The following is a 19,177-nucleotide window of genomic DNA, read 5'->3' as shown; positions in this document are numbered from 1 at the left end:
ACAGTGACGGGAGAAGAAAAATAGGCACGCGGTACTAACCTTGAGGCAAGACTGGGGAGAGCAGGAGACGCCGCATTGTAGAGATAAAAGAAAGGGAAAGAGAAACAGAAGAGAGAGGGAAAGGTGAGACGGGAGATGAGTGCTCGGTTAGGCAGCTTGATCACTCCTCAAGGAGGAGAGAGATGAGAGACAGGGACAGACAGAGCGACACCATTAACCACAGAGGTACAGCGGACAGACACGGAGACAGGCATGACCAAGCAAACAGCGAGGCATGCAGACAGACAGACGGACAGACAGACAGGTTAAAGGAATTATTCACCCACAAAATGACCATTTTCTGTACCCATTACACCTTCATTTTGTGATAAAAGCTTGTTTTGAAACTATTTAAGTCACATATAAACACTCAAAATGTACTTTTCACACAACTGACCCAGATTTAACAACCATTATTGTAGATTGGAGATTTTCTTTCATTGTACAAAATACGAATAGTTTGACTATAAACTATGCGAGTTTGCTCGCATGACATCATTTTGTTTGAGTCCACTATGGAGGTTCTACTAGTTGTTGGCTGAACTTATATCTGAATGAAATAATAAATAGGAATCACAGAAGACGGGATATCTATAAATTTGAGCATTGCCTCATTTGCTTTAATCGTCACGACTTCTCTCCGTTTTTGTATTCTTCCTTCGCCGTGGGGTCAAGTTCTCCTTGATTGATCAGCAAATGAGTCATTTTGTGGGTGGAAGATTCCTTTAAATGCAAGCAATTCTTCTCTTTCAGGACAGTATGGAGGGTTATGAGAGGCCTGCTCCACTCACTTCTACAAACATGTACAGACACACACACACACACACACACACACACACACACACACACACACACACACACACACACACACACACACACACACAGAGGACACAGTAAACACAAACCATAGAAAGCGAGCAATTAGCCAATCAAAGCATGAGCTGAGAGCGTGCTAACTATGAATTATTTCTTCTTCAATGGGTTTGATATAGCAGACGACTTCTTCCCACAGGGGCCACTTCAGCGTGTGGATTTGTGGTCTCCACCATAAGGCATATGGCATGTAATCACCAAGATATGAGATTTGAAGAAAACTCAACTTCCTAAATGTGTTGACCCCAAAATAATTCCACAAAATCACTCCTCGTGTGTTTGGTTGATCTGGCAGCGTTCAAACTCCAGGGTGAGCGTATGCCTGGGAACGCACACTAATGACAGCATGCCAAAGACAAATTGTCCATTACAGAACAATATAACACGCAATAAACTTCTCTAATTTCCCATCACTCAAGTTTATACTCCACATTGCTCCAAACCTCTTTCATTTTTCCTCTCTTCTTTTTCCATCTTCCCTTTTCTGTCAATTTCTTTTTCCGTTTCCCTCTCCTCTTGTTCTTTTCTTTCCCTCGCTGTCTCCACCCGTCAATCCGGTCTCCTTGTTCTCCTCCCTCCACCACTACCTTCCATTCCCTCTTTCTTTCCCCCGCTCTGTTTCCCACTTTTCCGTCCAAATCCTTTATTTTGGTCATCAAGGCAGTTTTTCAGCTCCATTTCCCCTCAGTGTGAAGTCACTCGGTCTGCTCCAATTACCATCCTAGTTACTGAAATAAATAACCTGGTACCATTACAGCTGGATTTGAACTCGAGGGGGGTGATTTGTACCCTTGTTTAACCCACATTTGACCTTTTCATTTGTAATGTTCCCTCTGCTCACTCCCAGCCCACGTGTCCTTTGTGCCAACATAAGAATTGGCCACAGGCGAATGTACCTTCTAGTGACGTACATGTTAGCTCAAGGTTTAGTCTTATACTTCTCGGCAGGGTTAGGTCGCCCTGGGACAAAGTCTGCATTCGTGCACTTCATTCTTTCACAGGTTTGTTAATGCATGGTTTTCCAAATACTTTTACACTTACAAATACGGACATCTGTGAACACAGATGTAGTAACAGCTAGTAAAAGGGAAGTTCAGGGAAGTACTTTAATTGTATCTTGACAGTATTTTTTGAGACATAATGCATTGAAGATGTATCCACATACCAGAGAGTACCACTCTGCATTAAAAAGGTTAAGCAGGAAGTAGTTCTTTTATCCTTTCCAAAACAAAAGAGCAAAGTCTAAGAAATGCACTCAGCATTGTGTTTGTTTATTCCAAAGGAAGCAGCGATCATGTGTGTGTCCGGCTAACTTCCTTAGTACCTACAGTAGCATTATGAACACAGTTGTATTTTACATTTTTAAGATCCCCTTTACAAGATTCTTGTTTTAAACGATAGCAACATTAAAAAGTCAGTCGGATAAAGTGTTTTCAAGCACTTTATGGCGCTAACATGCGCTTACATAGCTAGCTGCTGACAGCTGATATATTCCAGCGCCAGCAGTCATTTCAGCCAGTAAAATTGCCAACTGTCGACTAGAATTGAGACGCCTGCTTTTGTCTACAGTTAGCGGGACGGATCTGAGCAAACCGTCCAGTAAGGCAACCACTAAATGTGAAGATGTAAAAGTATCGTAGATCCTTACACCCTCTAATATAGCCTCTACAAACCACATACTTTATAGTAATGAGTAAGTGTGTGTGCCAGAATCTGAAAAGGAAGTTACATTCCCTCATAAAAATCTACTTAATCTTAATTTTGCTTTTCCTAGATATGGTTCTCAAACATACTAAGTCTCGATTTTATACCTTCACTGCTTTCCAAGAGCAGCCAGCGAAGTTCAGATATTAAAATATCAGTTGCAGAGAAGCCCACCAGTTAAAACCCACCGGTTTAAAGTCAGCGGTGTTGAATTATTAATAGTCTAGTATATTTACTGTCCAGACGGAGACACAATGAGGAAATCTCATTAAAATCATTAACAACCATTAGTATTACAGTCAAACTACAAAACACAGCGAGACACAGCGAGAGAAGGAGGGAGCGTTTCCAAGGAAGAAACTGGAGGAAAAGATTAAAGAGACAGAAAGAATATGGTTGTTTAAAAATCAAAGTCATCCAGAGGCATATAAGTTTCCATAACTATAATGTCTGACCTTTCTCATCCTCAAAGACAAAATTCACTCTCACTGCTCATAATAAAATATACCCCACGGTACACTTTCTATCGTTTTCTTTTTTCCACATTATTATGTGACTATTGGCCATGAGATAAAGACACCTGCATGCTTGAGAGGTCTTTTTTGTTCAACTAAACATAATCTCAAGAGGATCCTTTTTTCATGTAGAAAAACACTCATAAACAAACACACAGGCAGGACAATATATAATACAGAAATCAGGGAGACCGGTAAAAGCTGACATGCTGGCAAGCAGACAGATGCAGACAGTAAGAACAGACAGATCAAGGTTAGGACTACTTTGTGAAGTAGAGTTAGATAAAGCATAAAGAGTCAAAGGCAGACAGGTTAAACAAGATAACAAAGACAGGTAGAGAAGTAGTTAGACACAGACAAACCATTCATATTAGCATAAAGGAAATACAAAAAAAGTGAACTGTCCAGACTCCTAATGAAAGAAAAAAAGTGGGTTAAACTCTGCAAGTCAGGCATCTTCGGCTGAAAGTAAAACAAAAGTGAAGCGTGAAAACAGAGCCACTAAACGAAAGAGTTGCATCATTGACAGGAAGAGCGGCTCAAAGAGTTTCAGACTGTACAGCGGAGAGTGGTGGCAAACTGTGCCCTCCTTTTACAAACTTTTGGGAGCAGTTTACACTGCAGGATAACAGATGACAAAAACTTCTGCTGATGCAAAACTGTGCCTACAACTGACCTTCAGGGGGATATGTTTAATTTTGCAAACAGTCCAGATAAGCCGTATTAGAGAGGGTTGGCGAACCGATGCTGCAACTCTTTGACTGTGATTATTAGTGAACATACGCAGCTCGGTCTCATGTGGAAAAGGCTTGCAAAACACGAGAAATCACTTCTTTGCATTTTCTTATTAATATGCCGCCATTAGTGGCTAAATCTGCTGATAAATACAAGTTTATTTGTTTAATTACCTGTGGTGTCTATAGAATGTCTGAAAACTGAGAAAAACATGTATCATCATTATCCTTAGTACAATACGATGTATTCAAATTGTCTGTTACATCTGAATTCGAACATATTTAGTTGTGTATTATATAAGCCAAAATAATTACCACACATTTTTAGTATTTTTTCGAGATAAATGTCCGAGGTGTCCGATATCAGATGCTGCTTTGAATCTGAATGGCCTGTGACCTATCAATGTGTATGAATCATCTCAGATCATAACGTGTGTTCCTGTAGTGGTCAGAGGTGCAAAAACCTAAGGCACAAATTGATTTTATATTTTTTAATCCTCACATAACTTTTCCACATGCGACTAGTTGCTTTCATAGTGCTCTCACATCCCATCCTCCAACAAGCAAAGTGAGTTTTGTCGTGCATCTGTCTAATTGACCAACAGGGCCACCAGCCACTCACGTGCCCAGGTAGTCCCACACCAGCCCCCCCATTGGTTGCTGAGAGGCAGCGGGGGGAGGGGCCTGTTTTCGCGATTGCTGAGAACGCCACAGATGAGAGGCAGAGGGGTTTCTGAGGTTTGATGTGCGCACACACACACACACACACACGCACACACACAAACAAACATAAACACACTCACGCAGATGCAGCATCACATGAATGTATACATATTTATGCATACACACGTGTGAAGAAGGTTCAATGACAGAAGAAGGAAAAGATGAGTGGCGACGGAAGAAATAAAGTCAAAATGGAAGGAGAAAAGGAGAAGAAAGAAGGGCGAGAAGGAGGAGAGGAGAAGTGACTCGTGGATTAGTACTGCAAGAAAGATTACCAAAGACTCCAACGGTATGTACAAATGATCAATTCATCAAGACACGCTGAGTTGTTTTCGACTGTTTTATGTCAAAGAGAAAGATGCAGTAATATTTTGTCTTCTTCTTTCTTCGCTTTTGTCATCGCGCTGCGTAAATGCTTCGCTCACCTCTCCAGTTCGTTGATCTTCTTCTCCTTGTCGTTCTTTTCATTCTCCATCTCCCTCAGGATCTCCAGAAGTCGTTCCACCTCGGACTGGGCCTTCTCAGCATCCTCTTTGTGCCGGGTCACTTCCTCCTCCAGGCAGGTGATGCGTTCGGAGATTTCGGTGTTGGCCTGGGAATCTGCCGCTGCACCCTGAGCCTGGAACAGAAAGTAATTATGATAAATAAACCGAAACGGAAAAGTATACGGCAAGAATGTGTTGGAAGCCTTTTCACACTGTTTACCAGTAATTGGCCTATAATTGGTCTTTTATTAACGAAATTACTTTCACGGACAGGTCTTAAAGGGACCAGACACATTTGGATATACCGAACCTCTTTAATTTAGAGGTTTTCCATCCAGCCAGTCAGCTGGATTGTGTACCATGTTTGAAACAGAGATGCTTTCACATAAAAAGCCTCATCAGTTGTCATAAAATCTAAAGTAATTTAGTGGAATAATACCAAGCCTGACAAAGACCAAACATGAAGAATAAGCATGTTTAAATTCAGTGTAAATGTTACTACATCATAACTATGGCTCACTGGTGGTGTCTTGAGTTTGAGAAGGATTCCACACATGCTGCGGGCACACGATGCTGATTTATGTCGAGAATAGCATGACAAGGTGAGTGAAGTAAAAAAGCGAATTAATCTGAGCTGCAGTGTCTTTCTCCGTTTGGTTTCTCTGCTCTCCTACACTGAATATGGTGGAAGTGAGAAACAGAAACAAATGAAATTTTAAAAAAAAGGAGAAAAAAAACAAGTTAGAACCAGTGTAGAGGTTAGAACAGCTGTGTGTGTTTCCCAGAAGCAAATGTTGCTCTTGGGACCGATTGACTTTGGGTGTGTGTGTCTGTGTGTGTGTGTGTTGTGTGTGTGTGCACACATGTCTTGGTCACACAACACATAAACCCTATTAGTTTTGGAAGCGGACAGCAGTTTTTACAGGTCTTTATGTGGAGAGGAAATGTTTGGGTGTCTGACGGTATTATAAGAAGATCTGGGAGGAGGGAAGAAAAAGAGAGAGAGAGAGAGAGAGAGAGAGAGAGAGAGAGAGAGAGAGAAAGACAAATAAGAAAGGAAGAAAGAAACATCAAATCCAATGTCACATTAACAATGTCAATCAATTCACACACACACACACACACACACACACACACACACACACACGCACACACACACACACACACACACACAGATGTTGTCTTTTTTCCATCCATGGTAACAGAATGAGACTAAGAAATAAACTCTGATGAGAGAAACCCCAGAGATCCACGGACACCTTCATACACATTCTCTCTCTCTGTCTAACACACGCATACACACACATACACACACACACACACACACACACACACTCACACGCGCACACATTCAGGGCGTGGTGGTGCTGCTGTCTTCTCCACTCTGTGAAAATGGCTGTAAGGCTGTCAGCAAGCCGTCACACACACACCATTTTATGAGCTGCTTTGTAGGAGAGAATATGTGATATGCAAAGACACACGCACACACTGACACGCACACACGCACACACACGCACACACACACACACACACACACACACACACAGTCATTTCTCTTGGAAAACAGTAAGGGAAAACAACGAAGAGGAGACAGAGACGAGGGGCTCTTTAGTTTAAAATCCTCCATTTGTTGTGTTTCTGTCTGAACGGTTTTATTCCCCACTGTGACTCATATAATAAACGGTTTTGATTGGTAATAGTTGTCGATGTCCGTTCTTTACTCTCAAAATGCGCTCATATAAAAACCCGAACACAGAGTGGAAAACACGGTTCCCCTGCGCATTCACAAGTGAGAACAGTGTTAGCTGAGGCGAGCTATTGACGCTTTGAAGGCGGGGATGGAAGAGACAGTGGCGCTCCTTTGATTGGTCACTTTTCCACAACTACAGATCATCATGTTTGGCTTTGTATTGTTACAATGTGGTATGTGCAAATGAAGGATGTGCTGTCACCCTCATTAATTAATTTGTCGTCAACATGTTTTGGTCTACGTGTAGTCTAAGACGCTGGCCAAACTTGGACAAAACTGCACCATCTAACTCCCACGTTTTTCTCATTCCATTAATTTCGCACACTTTCAGTCAAAACTTAAGACGAATGTCTGATGAAGCTCATTCTTGTCTCGTTTTACTGAGAGATGACGGTATGTTTGTATTGCGCCGCCGCACAGCTGACCTTCTTGAGCTGGTTCTCTAGTTTGACACACTCCTCTTTCTTCTGCTCCAGGCCGATCTCCAGACTCTTCAGCCGGCTGTCCTTCTTCAGAGTGGAGGAAGCCAGAGAGGAAGCCTTCTCCTTTAGATCCAACACTGAAGTCTGAAAGGAAATACAAGATAACAGAGACAGAGAGTGATAAGGCAGGAAGTCAACGCAATAACTTCTTAGACACGGAGCAGCGCTGCCTCGCTTTATTCTGTATCGCGCCGTATTGTCACTGCACCACTTTTAAAGGACACGCCCTCTTAATACGACGTGGGTTTTTGTCTATTTATGTTTGCTACCAGATATGATAACATTGTAGATCCGGAAGAGCGCTCACATGACAAGTTGATAAGGATCCCTATTGCACCGCAAAATTATGCATGAGCACAACTACAGCAAAAAACATGTGATTTGTCATTTCACGGCTTATAATTTTCCTCATTCAAATAAGTCTGGCTAACCTGGGGGTTTGTTTAAAACATGGGTGATCATGTAACCGCTCCTCGTCCCTTTTTACGTCGCTGAGTTTCCAGACCTCAGCAATTAACTTGGTGAGTACAATCCTGTGGCAAATATTACAAATATAAAACCCAAGTTGCGTGAAACTTGAATGATCCTTCAACGGCTTGCCGCAGTTGCGAGGGAGACTCTGCCCCTTGTTCTCCAAAACCTTTTCCCATGACCTGTCTCTTTTCTCACTCTTCCAGCTCAATCCCTCCATCCGTGAAGTCTCTCTCTGCCTTTCTTTTCTGGTCTTTTCCTCTTTTGGTAGGGCCGGTCAAACAGAAACCGACGGACCAGAAGGGGAGACACTCAGACGTGTAATTTTACCCTTGACTGACAATACCAACTCCAGACTACAGATCATCATGTTTGACTGGGCTTTGGTCAGAGAAACCTTGCTGCTTACTTAGATTATTTTTAGGCATATATACAGTATATTGCTGACAAACCCCACATCTGTGTTTAGCAGCGGAGAGAGGAATGCCTGTTTTCCCCTCGAGTTTTCCCATGTATATCTCAAATTATATAATGGGACGGCAACAGGTTTTATGACCCCACAATCATTCAAATTACTGGAGAGCAAACGTCAAAAAAAGGCGGAAAGGATTTTTCCCTACAACATATGTGCATTTGATTTTAGGGTGTATGTTGCGCTCATTTTCAGGTTCATACTTGTATTTTGGGTTTCTACTTGAAATGTTTACGAGGTTTAATGTTCAAGAAACTCGTTTCTCAACTGTCTGTCTGAATATACTAAGTACGGGCTGTGGGTATTTCTCTCTGGATTGAGCTTTTGGACAGTTTCACAGTATTTATATAGCATCTACACCTGATGTACAACCAAACAAATACATAGACATTTAACTTGCTACAATATGGGACATTTAAAGGAATATTTCTGACAGTAGCTTAGCTTAGCATAAAGACTAGACGCAAGGGGGAAAAGCTAGCCTTTCCATGTCCCAAAGGTAAAAAAATGAAAAAAAGCTCAGTAATTAACACTACTTTGTATTTGTTTATCTGATTTTCTTTTTTATTTGGACCTCCTACTGGCTCTTGGTTCATTAATAGCGTACAAACAAACATGAAAGTGGTATCAATCTTCTCATTTACTTCTCCACAAGAAAGCTAATTGATGTACGTCCCAAAATGTGAAGCTATTTTACTATATCATTTTTTTTTAACGTATACTCATGTGGAGACATAACATTTGATGTTCTCCGCTGGCGCTGAAAACAGTGCAGCGTTACATGTAACAATACTTCCATTTCTATGCATCAGTGCATGTATTTCCTTTCATCTTTTGACTAAAGAATCACAACGTTGTAATTATCTAAATAATTTTTTTTTGTTTGGTTCTGCTTTGACATCTGGTGAAGTCTTCGTCCAAAATTGGGGTGTTTTTCGCGACACTACTATTATTATAAAAAAATACATTGAGACGTTCCTGAAGTGGTCAATTGCAACTGTCCCGCTGCCGGATGACGAAAGCCCAGCCAGTGCTTCAAAGTGCTCTGTCATCCTGTCTCTCCCCTCCGCGCCTCCGCTGTGGTGTTTTGCATGAATCCCAAAGGTCGAAGCAAGAAGCATCGAGCTCCAATCACTGTTTTCATTGGTTGTAAGGCATATCGTTGTCAAGGAAATGTGACTGTTTTATCATTGTTGTCCTTCAGCACGAGGATCTTGGGAGGATCCGGGGTCTGCTCTACAGTGATAGATCAAACACGTTTCCTTGGCAGGGACAAAGAGAGTGTGTTTTTCTGACTTATAGCACAGATAGGCTTGAGCGTGTCTCCATATGTCTGTCTTCTACCTCACAGTCAGCCAGGTCAGTCTGCAGATGGGAGACTTTCTCCCTCAACTCCTTCAACTCCTTCTTGCTGGACTCCATCTCGTCCCCCTTTTCTTTTTCCTCCCTCTCCCGCTGCTCCTTCAGCCGGTCGATGATCCGCTCCTGCACACCAAGAAGGAGGAGGAGGAAGAGGATGGAGGTTAAAAGCATTGAGAACAGAAAGAGTTAAGGGGGGGAAGAGGAGGCGAGAGAGAGAGAGTCCACCAGTTATTCACGGTCACTCAATATCAAGTTTCTATACTAATAACAGTTGCATTAAACTTTATATACATGGCAGCTTTGACAGGATCTAACAGCCAACAGTGATTTTAGACACGTAATACGTTCTGGCATCAGATGTAATATTCACAACCACTAAAACACTATCGGCACTCTCCAGCTATAGAACAACGCACAGAAAAGCCTGAAAAAGGTGTAACCTGACTGTGTGTGTGTGTGCGTGTGTGTGTGTGTGTGTGTGTGTGTGTGTGCGTGTGTGTGTGTGTGTGTCTGTGTGTCTGTGTGTGTGTGAGATGCTGGTATCAGTGAATGTTTCACTCAAAATAGCAATATTGAATAATTATTTGGGAATTGACCAAACAAGTGATTGTTTTTATCTCTATTTAAAATAAAGTTTAGATTAGGATTAAAATAAAGGTTAGGGTTAGGGTTAGGCTCAGGGATGTAGTTTTCAAGGTTCACATTTGGGTGAGGGGATAGTGAGCGCATTACGTCAATGGATAGATTTACAAATAAGACGATTGTGTACATTGAATATTAATGTCATCGATACTGTTTGCCAAGACAAAACTACTGGCATTAAACAAAGCGTGACACACAGTAAAAACACTTTGCTTTGAAACATAACACAGCACAGAGCAAGTAACGGAGAAAAGGAGCAACATAGAGAAAGCAAGAGGGGGATGGAAAAATAGAAAAATAAAAAGGAAGAAAGGAAAGATATCAAAAAGCACCAAAACAATAAAAATGGTGGGAGAAAAGCCTGCGAAAGTCGTTTGAGTGAAGTTAGCGTCGTCGACCACCCTCGCCTGCCAACACTCACACATCGAGCTGACACCCTGGATATTAGTCACTGGACAATTAATAGCCCTGTTTCCTGTGTGTGTGTGTGTGTGTGTGTGTGTGTGTGTGTGTGTGTGTGCGAAAGAGATGGAGTCTGTAACATAATCGCGCATTACAGTACGAAAATATATTCTCATCAAACACTTTAAAGCGGTCTGCTGGTTTAAGCGTCACTGGTTCGTTTCCCAGAACTAAGGTCGAGTCCCGGGTGCAGAATAACAGATCATCAAACAGGCGGTTGAGGGTTCAGTTCCCATGCTCAGGTGTTTCTTGGCTGCTTCATGGCTGTGACACCTGCATGTTTACACACAGATGGTGACAGTGTGGTTGTTGGTTCTAATCCCACTGGTTTAAGCCGCGTGACCCCATGTTGGATTCGTAATCATTTGCCAGCGCAGGCTGTGGGTGATTTAATAATGAAACAGCCAATGTGATCATTGGTTCATTTCCATTCATCCAGAGTCATTTGCTCGTTGTGTGGGTGGTCGGCTGTTTTGCTCATAGTGGTTTTGTTAGTAATGTAACCTCGCTCTGGAGTTGACCCGAGGTCGACCAGCGATATGTGTGTGTGTTTACTTGCACATCTATCTTTGTGAGGACTAGTTTGAGTTCAAGACCTTCAGCGTGAGGATATTTTTGGCGAGTGAGTACATTTTTCAAACGCCTGTTTGAGGGTTCAGACTTCAGGTTACGGTAAGACACTGTGGTGGTTAAAGTAAGGGTAAGGGGATGCATTATGTCACTGAGTGTCCTTCAAAGGCAGCTGTACAGGGATGTGTCTGTGTGTACCTTCTCAGCCAGAGCCTCCTCCAGTGTCCCCAGCGCTGTGTCGGTGTTTGAGGTGTCTGTCTGTAAAGACTTGACTCTGTCTCTCAGTCCGCCCAGCTGTTTCTCTTTATCTCTCAGCTGATCCTGGAGGTTCTCTATCTGCACGGAGAAGAGGAAAGAAAAACTCATCAACAGTCTTGTTTTTGATGCATAATTCAATTATTTGGCTCAGAATTATATTACGTTGGAAAGTGTATCTGCTCTGAAACTCGGCCCAGGCGATAATAACTTTCTGCAGACGCACATCAAATACAATGCCAACAAATTAAATTCAATCAGCTGTAATAATAACTATAAACAGCAACAAATTTAACAACATATATAGGAATAACTCTCAGAGAAGTGGGAGTGCAGACTAAACTAAAGGGCGGAAAAATCAAGATAATTGTAAGATACGACAATCTGGCATACTGTATTTCCTTATAATAATGTCCTTGCCAATTTCTCCCTCAGACTTGTAAGAGCAACAACATACTGATGAATTAGATTTTATATTTGATGTGGCGATAAAATAAATGAAAAATGATCACCATTCAAATATATTATGCACATTAAAATGATTTTCAGGGTCATTATAAGAAAATTATACAATGATTTTATTTAAGTTTTGGCTGGCTTTGCTGCTAAATGTTTATTTCTTATTATAAATTACTTAACGTCAGCCGACCATTTGGGGATTTGTGGCACAGCTAACGGGTGAAATTGCCATTTTCCCACCCATTACTGTAAGTGAATATGTTTCCCTGACCGTCAATAAACAAACACACACCTCCCACAGTCCCTCTGCCTCTCTCCAGTTCCCTCTCACACTCATTTCAAAGCTGATGGATCCTCGAGTGAAAAACAAACACACGAGTCTCTGCCTACAACACCGTCTTGAATACAAGGCCACCTCTTTCTCCCCCTCTCCTCCTGTTTCCTCTCACAGTGATTTGGTAGCAGATTCATTTTCTGTTAAAACACAAAATCAGCAAAAATAACTGACGGGCTCCCTCTTTCCCTGAGCCCACAATGAGTGTGCGTGTGTGTGTGTGTGTGTGTGCGTGTACTGTATGTGTGTGTGAGATCACAGACTAAGATAAGGAGCTATGTCAACTCTGTGGTATTCATTAAAAAATGGATGGAACAAAAGGTTGAGCAGCTCAGAAATAACAAATTGAGGAGAAAAGCGAGCGATGGAGAGCTCATGTAATGTGGCGTTAAGAGTGACTTGGATGGTAAAATTACAAAATTCCCCTCTCCCTCTCTCTCCCTCTCTTTCTTTCTTTGTCTTTCTTTTGCCTTGCCAGAGAGAAAGGAAATCAAGCAATTGAAAACCCATCGCAAAAAAGAAAGTCAGATTGGTATGCAACCTCTGACTCTGCTGCAGGTGAGACACACACACTTACAGTGCCACGAAGTGTGTGTGTGTGTGTTCATACAGTAAAACACTTCCAGCACCTCATTAATCAACTGTTCTGTTGACAGCTTGATTGACACCTTCTCCTCTCTCTCTTTCTCTCTCTCTCTCTATCATACACACACACACACACACTACATTGAGAGGCAGAGAGACTCTTTGATCGCCTCTGTACTTCCTGAAACTGACAAATACTGGATACTTTATGTGCGCACGCACACACACACACACACGCACACACGCACACACACACACACACACACACGCACACACACACACACACACACACACACACACACACACACACACACACACACACACACAGTGATAATGTCCTGGAATATGTTAACAAAACCATAACCCGCTGAAGCTTCTCTTCATCCATGTTATCCATGTGTTCCCCACATGAAACCAAAAAATGACATTGAAAAACAAAGAGAAGAGGATGATGGGAGATCAGAAGAATTAATTCCATGCACTCGTGGTACTTTCCTCCCTGAGTAACATATAATGACAGGTAAAAACACGAGAAGGGGGAAATGCAGGAGGAGGAGGGGGGTGAGGTGGAAAAGAAGAAAGAAAGATATTTATAGTTTGTCCAGATGCAAAACGAGAAGAAATTATGAAATCACGAGTGCAGATTAGATAAAGGAGGAGTCAGCAGCATCTCTGTCTCCCTCTCAGACACTGGACTGTATTCTATTTGAAGACGGCAGAGGTCATCATTTATTAAACAGGAGGAACTCATTAGTATGCATCTGACTTCATATACACTCTGCCTCTCTCCTCCCCCTCCCTGTCCTGCTTTATGTCTGTCTGCTTGATTGTCTCCATCAATTATCTGCTCACAGATGGGATGGGGGGGGAAGAGGGGGCTTTTATGGCAAAATGACTTGTAATGGGATAATTCAACTGTATACTGGATATTCTGTCATTTTACACTTAATTTGTTGGATGTTAGCGTCTGAACAATTGTCTGAACACTTCGTTCCTCCAGCCATCCCAAAGTAGTGTGTGTGTACGAGTGTGTGTATGTGTGTGTCAGACAGCTAAGACAGAGGGTCAGTCCTGCACATCCATCTAATTGACAGCATTACCATAGAGACACAGACACACGCACACACACACACGCACGCGCGCACACACACACACACACACACACACACACACACACACACACACACACACACACACACACACGTTGACAACTGGCCAAGAATTTCCCAAAAAGTATTTGTAACTGTTGCAGACTGTGTGTCCCTCTGTCTGTCTGAGTCAGCTCCTCATACACGCTGTCCTACAGCCCCATCTAGTGGTTGTGGTACTACATGACAACACCATAGTATCGTATGTGCCGATTTCAATAAAAGAGAACTGCATATACTTCATGTAAATAATCATTTTAGGCAACAACTAAAAATTGACCCATGATATTTTCATTGAAATAAAAATAGCCTCTTTATGTTGAGAACTATTTATATTTAGTCTTAGATATTATGTAGCCTGTTTTATTCAAGTTGCCACAGTCTTCAAAATCAATTCTCAAAATCTCTTGAAAAAAAAGTAATGAGGTTCACGCTTTAGACGTCAGTGTCACAGGTTTGTTCAAAATAAAGTTCTGGTTTGTAGCGTGAGCAGCGATCGCTGTGTTTTCTTACCTTCTTCTGCAGCACGATAACTTTGCGTTCCTTGACGTCCAGCATGTCTTTCAGGTCGAGGATCTCTCCATGCTGAGTGCTTTTCTCCTCGGTCAGCTCTGATATCTGCTGACTCTTTTTAGCGAGGAGAGACTCCTTTTCCTCGAGACGGAGACGCAGAGCATCCACCTGTGCACACATTATTAAAATGAACATTAACAAAACAAAGTTCAATTTCCCCGCGATAACAAGTAGCAGCACCTTTAAACACAGCAACAAGTACTATTAAAAGAGTAGCTGTACCTCCGTCTGCAGTATAGCGGCTCTCTGTTCCTTGGCAGTGAGTGACTCCTTGAGTACGTCCACGTGTTGTTTACTGTCCGAAAACTGGTTGTTCAGAGTTTCCAGTTTAGTCCTGAAAGCCAAAAGCTCGCTGTCCTTACGACCCAGATCCTGCTTCGCTTGTTCAATCTGAGTAACACACACATGACATTACACCCATGAGAGTGTGTACTGGAGAGGATTACATGCTTATTATAGTTTAAGGACTTTCTAGCCTATTTCCTAATTTCTTACCGGGGATCTAAACAACGGATAAACTTACATTAAAGTCAGTGCGGTATGAGGAGCCGAGGAAAACATATACTTTGCTCCCCAACTACTTATCTGTACTATACAAGCTGGTCAGGGTCAATTCTATCAGTTAACAAAAAACATTAAAAAAAAAATGTTTCAAGTTCCTTCAATCTCAATGAGGCGATTGAAAGTGAATTTAACATGACAGGAAAAAAGAATGGACCCTGGCCACACAGGAAAATTAGTCGTATTAACACCACAGCAAACTCACTCAAGTCACTATTTGAGAGAAACCTCATGCGAGAAGAAAGAGAAGCAGGTTAGTTATGCATAATGTGGTTGGGCCCTGCTGGATTATCAGCCTGTTATTGTGCCGTTCAGACTGCTTGAAACAACTATTACTGTCAACAGATGTTGGTCATAGACAGAATGGGAAGAAAATACCTCCTAACCTGTTCATATGATCAAAACAGCACGCGGGAAATTACTGTTGTTTTGTTGTTATAGTTGCTTATTGCTGTCTGAACACACACACACACACTACTGGGATTCTACTGAGAGTCTACTGGAGCAGCGGCCATTAACCAGTCAACCTGGGGGACAGAAAGCGTGAAGGAGGATTAGAAGTAAAGAGCAAAACAGACACAGAGGCACGTCTCTTACTGCGGGCGCCTCCCGCTGGAGCTCATTGGCCCGTTGCCTTAGCTCCTCCTTCTCTGATTGGCTGTTTGTTAGCTCCTCCTTCAGCTGCTCAACCTGGCAGGAGAGGAGGGCGTCACTCACCACGACCACAATGAATCAGCCGCCACGTTCACAGACCACACTGGCCACACACGTCATATCCAAAACCTCACATGCGGAAACAATATGCATGAGCAACACCTGCTGAACATCCTGTGGGTGGAACGGTTTTAATGTCGGGGACATTAACTGACATGTGAAACGTTATGACGCTGATACGAGCTGTTCATTGATGAGCACCTGTAAACATGGTCTTTAGGAATACATAATGTTGACTGTGAGAATAATGTTTTTTATAGTTGGTGCTGAATTCCTTGATTTTCTTTGTAGCCCGTAGGGTCATGTTACAGGTTTTCTCACAAACAAAAATTAAACCATGAAGAAAAAAAGAAATTTCTGTACCATAATTTTCTAATACATTACTGAATTGATAGTGACATACAATAATGTGCAAACCCAAAGATGAAAATGTATAATGTATGTATGTTTAATCAGAATGCACTCCGCCTAACCATTTCTACGGCTTCCTTATGCCCTTATAGTTAAACAATTTCCATATTGTGGTATGTCCATTGAAGATATCCTAATTGAGCCAGAGAATACTTATCTAATGTCATAGTTTCTTTTGACTAACTCATCATATCGGGGTAGTTGATGGTCTTATTATAACATCTTAAGACTGCAAACATGCTGATGCTGTACTTATATATATATATATATATATATCTAACAATACATGCGAACAATTATGAAATGAAAGAAAGAAAAAGGCGATGTAATAAAAACAAGCTGCGAATTACTTCCTTCCACAAAAAACACACCGAGACAAAAACACACATTTCAGCTTAAACAAGCTCGAGAAGGAAAAGAGAAAAACATCGACTGAATTCCCAAACTGTCTCGTCTCCCCACAAGACAGAAGCACTAGTTTGTTTTAATGAGCGTGGCTCCCGCGGTACCCCTTCCTGTTCCTGACACTAAAGTTGTATCCGTCAAGTGGAAAGAACTCCAGTTATTTCCCAGCAAGCCAAAATCCTGCCATCTTCCCCAACATGAAAGGGAGACAAGTGGGGATACGAGATGAAAAAGTGTGTGTGTGTGTGTGTGTGTGTGAATCTGTCACCTTATTCTTCATGAACTTGGAGTGGGATCTGTAGACCTCCATCTGTTTGATCTCCTCCTCCCTCTCCTCGCTGCTCAGGGCCCCGTTGGACTTCAGCATGTTCACCTCCTCCTCCAGCTCTCTCAGGCCGCGCTCCATCGAGCTGATCTTCGCATCCTGGCAGGACATCAACACGCTCGCGTTAAAGGCAGAGAAACAGGTGTGAGTCACTGTGCCCGGGCCATAAATGCCACCAGGTAATAACATATATTCCTTTAGGTATGTCTGACACATGAGTAGAGCTGGAAAGTCAATCAAGGAAAGTCATTATGAAAGGTTTGATTGAGGAACTGAGGAAAAGAACATACAGACATATTTTTTAAGGCAGGCGAAGCTAATAGTGAGTTATTAACAGATTACTCTGCCTCTTTTGTCTTTGCAATATTTAGCTGGTTTGGAAATAGCTCCCAATTAACAAAAACTTTACTAATGTCATGATGCTGCATGCACCCTTCAATCCTTTATTGGTATGTAGTTTAGTTTGTCAGATTTATGATCTATTATACTCCACACAATTTTCTGTTAATACTGTGAATTGTTGCAGGTTCGAAAGTCACCAGAGGATGGATGTTTGAAAAAACAACAGTGTCTTCAACTGATTATTAATTTAAATAAATATAGCTTGACAGATACAGGATATGTGAGGCTGGTACCTTATATCAATCTTTAGGAGTTTAAAAAACCGAAGAACTATCTATCCACAGCACATTCTTTACCTTCATTTCGATGACCGTCTGCAAGGCCTTGGTCTTTGTCGATTCTGGAGCTGCTTCGTATCTCCTGTGCAGCTCCTGAGGGACACAGACACCACGGTGGTCAGCGGTCGACAGACAGGGAGACATGGAGGGACGGAGGGAGGGGGGACGGAGGGAGGGGGGACGGAGGGAGGAGGGATGGAGGGAGGGGGGACAAGGTCGCGAGCCGGGACAGAAGGCGACAGCGACTGACGGCGAAGGATGGAGGGAGGGCTGAATGGCCGGTGTAGGCCGTGGAGCGGGAGCAGGGAAGGATGGAGAGTGATGGATGGAAGGACGGACTGAAGGATGGATGGAGGAGGAGGCGACGACAAAAGATGGGTAGTGGGGAGGGCAGGAGGAGGGGAGGACGACGGGGTGGATGGATTGGCGATGGGAACGAAGAGCAGGTGCGGGGAATGAGGGAGAGGGACACAGTTGGTGATGGCGTGAAGGGGAGAACGGAGGCGAGGGATGAAAGGAGGGAGACACGTGGAAAGGTGGAATGGGGATGGAGGGAGAAACTGGAAAAGAGGGAGAGATGGGAATGGAGGGGGAGGCTGGAATGAGGTGTCTCCTTCTCGCAGAGGCGCTGGCTTTCAGCCTCCTCGGGTCGATCCGTCCGTCCCACATTCTTCCAACCGAGAGGAACGACACAAACTAAGCTCGCACCGCTTCAGCCTCAAATGAGAAGGAGTGGAAGAATCTGACAGCCTCACGTGATGCTAATTCAATAAATTAGCTTAAAGCTTTGAAGGTTCAAATTCAGTCTAAAATGGTCTTGATTCCCAAAAAAATAAAAAGTAATGAAACCAAACAATTCCATTCAAATGAAATAATCCAGTCGCAGGGCTTCAAATGCTAAATAATGAAACCACAGGGAGCAAGGTCCAGTCACAGAGTAATATCTAACATACTTTGCGAAAAGAAACCCCCCAGCAAAAACTTTTGATTTCCACTACACTTATATTCCCAAAATCCTCCCAAAAAAATCTCCAAGGTCCAAATTTAACTCCCCTAATTTGAGCTACGTGCAACGGATTTCCATCCGTCTGAATGATGTTAAGACTCGGTAGTAAAATGATGTGAGAGCAAATGAGGAGAGAAAGAGGGGGAGTGGGGGGGGGGGGGGGGCAGAAATAAAGGCACAAAAAGAGAAAGAAAGGACCGGGTGAAAGAGTAGAAGAGAGGAGGGGAATGAAAGCAGAAGGGGACGACGAAGCCGCGTATGCATCACTGCTTCTCTTTGGAGGAAACTCACTTAGGAGGCTGACAAAGACAGTTAATGCATGAGCCAGGAAGCACAAAAACACACACACGTGAAAGGGATAGGAGTGTGCCGTGGCTTCAGGGGCCGCATGAATAATATGAACACACACACACACACACACACACACACACAGATAT

At 42.6% G+C, this 19,177-nt stretch overlaps 1 protein-coding gene across 7 annotated transcripts in view; it reads right to left on the bottom strand.

Annotated features, from left to right (window-relative positions):
- LOC137791370 (ELKS/Rab6-interacting/CAST family member 1-like) overlaps nucleotides 1-19,177 on the bottom strand; it is a 102,038-nt gene that overhangs the window by 58,206 nt on the left and 24,655 nt on the right. For 2 of the 7 annotated variants that reach the window (XR_011078028.1, XM_068586262.1), the window contains exons 7-16: nucleotides 17,753-17,827; nucleotides 16,998-17,153; nucleotides 15,797-15,889; nucleotides 14,861-15,028; nucleotides 14,579-14,746; nucleotides 11,483-11,620; nucleotides 9,593-9,733; nucleotides 7,249-7,389; nucleotides 5,014-5,207; nucleotides 40-51 (exon numbers count right to left, since the gene is read on the bottom strand). Coding sequence is in view for 4 of the 7 variants with exons in the window: in XM_068586262.1 (XP_068442363.1) it covers nucleotides 40-51; nucleotides 5,014-5,207; nucleotides 7,249-7,389; nucleotides 9,593-9,733; nucleotides 11,483-11,620; nucleotides 14,579-14,746; nucleotides 14,861-15,028; nucleotides 15,797-15,889; nucleotides 16,998-17,153; nucleotides 17,753-17,827 (1,286 nt within the window). In the remaining 3 variants the exon portion in view is untranslated. The remainder of the gene's footprint in view (nucleotides 1-39; nucleotides 52-5,013; nucleotides 5,208-7,248; nucleotides 7,390-9,592; nucleotides 9,734-11,482; nucleotides 11,621-14,578; nucleotides 14,747-14,860; nucleotides 15,029-15,796; nucleotides 15,890-16,997; nucleotides 17,154-17,752; nucleotides 17,828-19,177) is intronic. The other 5 variants (XR_011078029.1, XM_068586264.1, XR_011078030.1 and 2 more) reach the window with 3 other exon arrangements.

This window comes from Clinocottus analis, unplaced genomic scaffold (assembly GCF_023055335.1).
Source record: "Clinocottus analis isolate CAN_PGR_092001 unplaced genomic scaffold, fCliAna1.0.p SCAF_20, whole genome shotgun sequence".
Lineage (NCBI taxonomy): Eukaryota > Metazoa > Chordata > Actinopteri > Perciformes > Cottidae > Clinocottus > Clinocottus analis.
The sequence above is the reverse complement of the archived record's forward strand: the minus strand, read 5'-3'. Positions and strand labels throughout refer to the sequence as shown.